General features: G+C 36.3%; 1 protein-coding gene across 1 annotated transcript; it reads right to left on the reverse strand.

Annotated features, from left to right (window-relative positions):
• Positions 1–787: 787 nt before the first annotated feature.
• LOC111999547 (peroxygenase-like) lies at positions 788–7,698 on the reverse strand. Its single transcript, XM_065765194.1, is given in 6 exon segments — positions 788–934; positions 5,419–5,500; positions 5,642–5,691; positions 5,694–5,745; positions 5,747–5,787; positions 7,569–7,698. Coding segments are annotated over 6 exon segments (438 nt in total). The 5' UTR covers positions 7,678–7,698; the 3' UTR covers positions 788–830.
• Positions 7,699–8,787: the final 1,089 nt, after the last annotated feature.

Genomic DNA, 8,787 nt, shown 5'->3' on the forward strand with positions numbered 1-8,787 from the left:
ATTTCAGACTTTTCAATTCAGATAGAGAGAGAGTGAGAGTTAGAGAGAGAGTCAAAGAGAAAAAGAGAGAGACTGAGAGAAGTTAGCTTAGAAAAAAAATGAAATACCTTGAGGGAAGGTTGGACTGTCGGAGGGAGCACCAGAGCAGCGGCAGCAGCCAAGCAGTGAGCAGGGAGGCGGGAGGCCTGAACCGGACTAGGCACTAGTGGACGAGCCGACGGGCAAGCAATTTGCCGATCTGGCATTGGCGATCTCCGTCCTCCAATCCGATGAGCGATGACGAGTGGCATTGGCTACTTGGCTCGAATGAGCCTCAACATTGAAAACTTTTTGTTGAAAGTGTTGTAGATAGAGGTAAAAGTTAGCTGAAATAGTACAATGAAACTCATAAATAATACTAAAAATAAGCTGAATAGTGAATAGTAAAATAAGTTGGTTTTTTGGTTTTTTATTTATTTATTTATTTATAAATTGGAGCCAAACACCCACCAAGTGTCACTAAAAAAAAAAAAAAAAAATTATCTTATGCAATGAATGTATATATAAAACACTATCTTATGCAGTATATTCATATACTGTTATGCAATGAGCAAAACTTTGGTAAAGTTCTGTTACTTTAGGTTCCCTAATTAATGTGTTATCTTTGTTCTTGCACTTTAGGTTCCTTAATTAATGTGTTTTCTTCTTAAAGGTAAATCTAAAATAGGCATATAAGTTTGATCCATATGCTATATGCTTGCCTAGGATCCACATCCATGAACTCCATTGGATAACTCATGTTCTCCATTTGATAGCTTGCAATAGCATATATCAACCCCAATATGATGTCATTACCTTCCTTCTGTGTCGTAGGTTCCTGAGTCACTCCCGTGCTTGGCTTTGTGAATGCTGTAGATGTGTATAGGAAAGAAAGGAGAAGGGATCCACCCTTGCATAATATAACATTGCAAGATAACTTTTTATATTTTCATAAATTTTTAGAGAAATATATGATTGAAGGAATTGGGATGGAGATAATTGATCTCCGAAGCTCCATGTTTTTTGACGACTAGAAACGAAAACGAGAAATGGGTTTTACTGATCAGTTGGTTTAGAACACAGAAGAAAGATTGTGCCTTTCTATGAACATGAAAATGTTTTTTTGTTTTTTGTTTTTTCTGTTTTCAGAAAATAAAAATAAAAATAATGTTAGAGAAAGAGAGAGAGGGAAAGAGGGTGTTTTTGTTTTCGTTATTGCTATTTTTTTATTTATTACCAAAATGAAATAGAAAAGGGTGCTTCCGTTGCAGTTACTTGTTGTTGGTTTTGTTGGATTGTGTGAGCACTTTGTTTCAAGTAAAGCACTTGGAAAGGCGAGAAAGAAATGTCTATCTATCAAGCCTTGGATGGTCACTAATCAATGATAAGGAGATTGTTTCAATTTGTTTGTGATGACTAATGAGTCTTGAAGGGAAGAATATCTACAGTTGTAGGCAAATAAGCATTGCCACATGGCCCACCCATTTTTGCACTTTGTGATTCTGTGAAGACAGGTAAAATTATTTTGATATATTACATATTTTTGATTAGTTAGATATCATGAGGTTGTAGAAGTTGTTAAATTGTTTGGTTTATGTTGTGTACAAATTCTTGTGTGTTTAATTTTTGTTTTTGTTCAAGCCTTTAAGGTTAAATTGTAGGAATGATGATGATTGATGGGTTTGACTGTTTAAATTATAGTGAAATTTTTTTTTTCTTGAGTATGAATAACATCCATATAACTAAGGAAAAAATTTCTAATTAAAATTTTATTTTTTAAAATTCTTTTCAGGTTAATTTTTGAGTCATATTGTAGCCGCACATTGTAATTTTCTTTGATGATAGTGAAATCCCTGCAACTTCGTGGATGTAAGCATATTGCCGAACCACGTAAATACTGTCTTGTGCGTGTGATTGTTTTTCTTTTGGCATTTTGGGTCCGTTTGGTTCCCGTAAAATATTTTCCAGAAAATAGGTATTTTTCGGAAATGCTATTTTCCGGAAAAGGAAAATATTTTTAAGTGTTTGGTTGTATTATGAAAATTGGTGTGGAAAATATTTTCATGTGTTTGGTTCTATTAGGAAAATGCTATTTTCCTACAACAAATTCCGGCAAAAAAAAAAAAAAAAAAAAAAATCCAACAGAGTAGGTATAAAATTTTTTTGGGCCCCTCACTCTTGGACATCCGGCCCCCCCCATATTTCTCCCACTCCCAATTATAGTTTAGGCCTCTATTCTCCTAGGCTCCCACTATTAGTTTTAGGCATCTCATTCTCCAAATAAAACACAAAGTTGGCCCACAAAGTTGGTCCACTAACATTTAAATACTAAAATCCAAACACATAACTTCTCCATCTCAAAAACCCACCCAACGGTCCCCCACAAAATCCCTTATTCTTTTCTTTTCTGTCTTCTATGATACACTTCCCAGTACCGCCTACCAGCCCCCAAAACTCAGCAGCATCAGTCCTCCAATCCCAAAAAAAAAAAAAATAAAATAAAATCCTGACCAATTTTTTCTTTCTTCTTACTTTCTAAAACAAATCACTCAGTATATTTCATTGTCAAATTTTAGGATTTGGAACTTGGTGATTGCCTGGTGAAGTGGTGAGTTTTCTTCTCTTATTTAAGCACTAGACCTTCATCTATTTTCAGTGTCTTTTTTTGATTTTCTCAACTATCTACACCTAAATATTCACATGCTTTTTATATTTTCATAAATTTTTAGAGAAATATATGATTGAAGGAATTGGGATGGAGATAATTGATCTCCGAAGCTCCATGTTTTTTGACGACTAGAAACGAAAACGAGAAATGGGTTTTAGTGATCAGTTGGTTTAGAACACAGAAGAAAGATTGTGCCTTTCTACGAACATGAAAATGTTTTTTTGTTTTTTGTTTTTTCTGTTTTCAGAAAATAAAAATAAAAATAATGTTACAGAAAGAGAGAGAGGGAAAGAGGGTGTTTTTGTTTTCGTTATTGCTATTTTATTTATTTATTACCAAAATGAAATAGAAAAGGGTGCTTCCGTTGTAGTTACTTGTTGTTGTTTTTGTTGGATTGTGTGAGCACTTTGTTTCAAGTAAAGAACTTGGAAAGGCGAGAAAGAAATGTCTATCTATCAAGCCTTGGATGGTCACTAACCAATGATAAGGAGATTGTTTCAATTTGTTTGTGATGACTAATGAGTCTTGAAGGGAAGAATATCTATAGTTGTAGGCAAATAAGCATTGCCACATGGCCCACCCATTTTTGCACTTTGTGATTCTGTGAAGACAGCTAAATTATTTTGATATATTACATATTTTTGATTAGTTAGATATCATGAGGTTGTAGAAGTTGTTAAATTGTTTGGTTTATGTTGTGTACAAATTCTTGTGTGTTTAATTTTTGTTTTTGTTCAAGCCTCTAAGGGGTTATTATTAATTAAAGTTGTATTAAAGAAAATTAAAATATAGGAAAATTTTAATAGTAGGAATGATGATGATTGATGGGTTTGACTGTTTAAATTATAGTGAAATTTTTTTTTTCTTGAGTATGAATAACATCCATATAACTAAGGAAAAAATTTCTAATTAAAATTTTATTTTTTAAAATTCTTTTCAGGTTAATTTTTGAGTCATATTGTAGCCGCACATTGTAATTTTCTTTGATGATAGTGAAATCTCTGCAACTTCGTGGATGTAAGCATATTGCCGAACCACGTAAATACTGTCTTGTGCGTGTGATTGTTTTTCTTTTGGCATTTTGGGTCCGTTTGGTTCCCGTAAAATATTTTCCGGAAAATAGGTATTTTTCGAAATGCTATTTTCCGGAAAAGGAAAATATTTTTAAGTGTTTGGTTGTATTATGAAAATTGGTGTGGAAAATATTTTCATGTGTTTGGTTCTATTAGGAAAATGCTATTTTCCTACAACAAATTCCGTCAGCAAATTCCGGCAACAACAACACAACAACAACAACAACAAATTCCGGCAACAACAACACCACAACAACAACAACAACAGCAATCAGTTCATCAAAAAAAAAAAAAACTGAGAGATCGAGGAAGAGGAAGCGATGGGTCTGGGTCGACGACAATCGACGGTGCGGCACGGTGCGAAGAGCGCTGGGTTCTGGGTTTGACGGCTTCTGGGTTCGCTGGTGGGAGATCGAAGGCGAGATCGCGATATCGAAGGCTAGATCGCGAGATCGAGCGGAGGTGATCGAAGGCGATCGCCGGGGAGATCGGCGGTAGTGTGATCGAAGGCAAGATCGGCGCGGTGCTCGGGGTTCGCCGGCGACGTCTCCGGCGTGTCTGGGCTCCTCAGCGCGGTCCTGGTGCTCTCTTTCTCTCTTTCTCTCTCTCTGTCTTCATGCTCTCTCTTTCTCTCCGTTTTTCGGAACTCATTTGCAGTGAAAATGATTTCGTAAATCATTTTCACCTTTGACTCACGGTCAACTGAAAATGATTTCCGGAAAATTGCTTTTTCCGGCGCAACCAAACACCCGAAAATATAGAAAACCATTTCCGGAAATGAATTTCACCCAAAACAAACGTAGCCTTTGTTTTCTCTATTTTTTTGTTTCTCACAGTTTTGGAATTTCGATTGAATTTCTAACATGTTCAAGTATATGATGATATATAAAAGTTGATAATTTTGTATCCAATAGACTTAAGAATTATATTTAGTATATATCTGTTACAACCCGGCCCCCCAAGTATTTATTCCTAACTACGCCCCTAAACTTATGCTGGAGGGAGGCATGGTGATCGAACCATTGTCAGGCTAACCATTGTCATGCTGTCGGATTGACAACACAAGTGATTTTTCTATCTTCTTCGACAACCTGGCCAAGCGGATCTGACAATCTCTTTGTCAACGCTGGCGGTTTGAGTGCCAACATCCACAGTCAAAGCAGCAACACTAGCTGCAAGAACAGCACCTCTAGCGACTAGACCTTGGACAATGGCTGCCGCTCTAGTGACTGGACCATTGGACCAGTGATCTAGCCATTACGTGGGGAAAATGGGCACTAAGTGTTTTTTGTAAAATGTTGTAACAAGTTTTATTAAACTTTTTATAAATGTTTTTATGATTAAAAAAAGTATTTTACTAGTATGACCATATTTTACATGCAAACAAACACCAGATAATGGTAAACTATTTTGCAAAAATTATTTGACTTCAAACAATGTATAATTTATTGGCTATAATTTAATTTGATTATAATTTATGTCCTCAAGCAACACCAATTTCTTTTCTTTTTTTTGGTAAAAAGCAATGCCAATTTCTTTTTTTTTTAAATTTAAATTTTGTTTGAAAGGCAACCATCGGGCTTTTTGGACGCACAAATTAACGCTAATATCTTTTTGGTAAAGTAAATTCCAACAGCAAGAACATGTGACTTACCGGTAGGGTAGGATAACTGAGCATTCCATTGATAACAGTGGTAATAAAGAGAGATGCAAACACATTAAAGCCAATTGCAGGTAAGTCCTTGTAGAAAGGGAGAGAAGAAAGCCAAAAGAAAAGTGGAAAGTTTGTCAGATTTGAACAGTATAGCGGACTACAAGGATGCTTAATAATGGTTATGTAATGATAAAAATCAGGCTGCTGTGGCATGTGAAACTTATTAGCAGTATAAGTCTCCCAAGGATAACAAATTCCATTGTCGTCTATGTCGAAAAATGCTGCTGAAGAACACTCATGTTATAATGTCTATGCCCAGGTGTGCCAGTTGGATGGTATATATCGATCAGGAGCAACCAATGCTCTGGGCAGATCTGTTTTTTTTCCATGTGCAACATAGATAAGGATTGTGAGGAATAAGATACACACTATTCAAGTACTTCAATATATACAATATTGGTAGTACCCCAATTTAGTCAAATCATATATCATAGGACTATAGGAGGCACCCATGCATGCACCAACATTAACTTAATTTTCGTCTTCAAAATAAGATTATCAATTTGATTAATTAAGAGTTCATTTCTACTTAGAACAGGTAAACAAGCTGTGAATTGTAATTCAAATTATAAGCACATGAATTGAACATATATAATATCAATTATTGGAAATGACTCCGAATGTTTAATTAATTAGATTCTCCAGAATCAAAATTTACTCAGAAAAATAACGAAGAAGAAAATTCTCTACAAAATTGAAAAATGTGCAACAAAAAATATACCCGGGAACCACTCAAATCAATACTTGAAAGTTTAAACAAAAACTGAGCCTTTTATGGGGATGAATAAAATATAATATCCATAGAGTGAGGGTTTAAACCTTCTGTCTTATTTTGTTTGTTCCAGTCTACTCTACCAATAAACACATGTCACGTGTCCGTGGCGTCCATCTATCTAAATAAAATAACACCTCGCACCGGCTATCACCACCCACCATCAACCTTCGCCGGAACTGTCCTCCGTCCTCTGGCCGCTGTCCGCTTACTGCCGGCCTCCGACGTCGTCAGCATCGCCCGCCACGGCCAACCCACCTATTAAATTTAATCCAACCCCATCCCCACTGTTGCTTTCAAACCGACCAACCAGAAACCCATGTTTCAAACCCAAGCCAATATCATCAATCCTAATAACCAAACTCCAAAGAGAAACTAAATCATTGAATCAACCAAAGACAGCAAAACAAATCAAAGAGAACTAACACAAAATGGGTTCGGTAATAGTATAAAAATAAGAAATAAAAGAGAATGAAAATGAAAATTAAAGAGCAAAAACAGAAAAGCAGTCCAAGAGACTAGGAAGAGAAAAAAAAAAAAAAAAAACAATGAGAATGAGGAATGGGTTTGAAACATGGGTTTTAGCTATGGTGATGAAACATGGGTTGGAAACATGGGTTTTAGATATGGCGGTTGGTGGGTTTGAGACTGACGATGCAGACCGGAGATGATGTTTGGCAGGGACCAGAGATGTTGGTGGCACCGCCAACTGGTACCGATGGAGGTTGATGGTGGCGGTGGTGGTGGGTTGAAGGTGATGATATTGGCTTGGGTTTGAACTTTCAAACATGGGTTTCACCTAGTTGATGGGTTTAAAAGGAACGATGGGGACGAGGTTGGATTTAATTAAATAGGCGGGTTGGCTGTGGCCGGCGATGCTGACGACGTTGGAGGCCGGCAGTAGGTGGACGGCGGCCTGAAAATGGTGCCGACAAAGGTTGATGGTGGGTGGTGATGGCCGGTGCGAGGTGTTATTTTATTTTAGATAATTAAAATAAAAAAAAGTCAAATTTAATTAAATAGGCGGACGACCTGTATTTATTGGCATAGGAGTAGTATATAGTGGAACAAACAAAAAGGGACAAAATATTTTGACTTGTTAGTTACATGTGTGCATGAGACAATTTTCCCATTGCATAATTATTACATAATTATAATTGAAAAACGTATTTTTAAAACATGATTTCGCAGTAGTGTACAGCTATACAATATTTAACTAGCTGTATGAAACAATAATTAACGATAAACATAAGCCCCCATTTCATTTTGTTGTGAAGGAAGACTAAAAATGATAGTAATAAGAACGAAAATCAGACAACTTACATGGCTTTGGAAGAGAAACTTCCAAGTCATCCCGGACCTCTCTCTCATAAGTCACTGGTGCATGACGAGCCTTTGTTGCCAATGCTTCTCTCTCCATCAAAGCAGCCATTCATCTCTCTCTCTCTCTCTCTCTCTCTCTCTCTCTCTCTCTCTCTCTCTCTCTCTCTACGTATTTTTAAAACATGATTTCGCAGTAGTGTACAGCTATACAATATTTAACTAGCTGTATGAAACAATAATTAACGATAAACATAAGCCCCCATTTCATTTTGTTGTGAAGGAAGACTAAAAATGATAGTAATAAGAACGAAAATCAGACAACTTACATGGCTTTGGAAGAGAAACTTCCAAGTCATCCCGGACCTCTCTCTCATAAGTCACTGGTGCATGACGAGCCTTTGTTGCCAATGCTTCTCTCTCCATCAAAGCAGCCATTCATCTCTCTCTCTCTCTCTCTCTCTCTCTCCCCCTCTCTCTCTTCAGCTCTTTAATTAACTCTTTAATTTCTTGTAAGGTTTCTGCTTGATCTTCTTCCTTGTGGCTTGTGCTCTAATGGAGCAGCATTCCATATAAACAGATTTTGGTGTAAGAGAGACAATCGCAAACAAGCATGGCCTCACCTATATATTTGCGTGACAAGCATGGTTGTCAAAATCCCGATTTGGATCCTATGATCCTATGATCTTACGATCCCACTTACCTAAAACGATCCGGATCTTTCAAGAATCTTTGTGATCATTCAAAATCGATAGGATCGTACAATTCTAACAACCTTTATTTCTTGTAATTTTCTTTAACTTGACAGAAAGTTTAGTAGGACCTAAATAAAAAATAATATTCCAATAGACCAAGTTTTTTCACTCTAATGTAGAGAGTGTCAATTGGACCAAAAAAAAAAAAATTCCAATAGAGTGTCACATTTTGAGGTTTTTTTGCCTCTTTAAATGATATTTACAAATGGATATGGTGATGTATGGTAATTATATTAATGAATGTATAATTTATGTGATTATTTAATATACCAATGTATATTTTTTTTCCCTCAATTAATGTAGGATCTTACGATCTACGATCCAGTCCTACGATTCACGATCTCACTTACCTCTCACGATCCTACGTAGGATTCCGATTTTGACAACCTTGGTGGCAAGTATGCAAACCACCAGCTCATCTATGTACAGAGACTGTTGTGGCAACTTTCAGTAGTGCATGCAAAATT

Source organism: Quercus suber, unplaced genomic scaffold, assembly GCF_002906115.3.
Source record: "Quercus suber isolate HL8 unplaced genomic scaffold, Cork oak 2.0 scaffold_614, whole genome shotgun sequence".
NCBI classification, from domain to species: Eukaryota; Viridiplantae; Streptophyta; class Magnoliopsida; order Fagales; family Fagaceae; genus Quercus; species Quercus suber.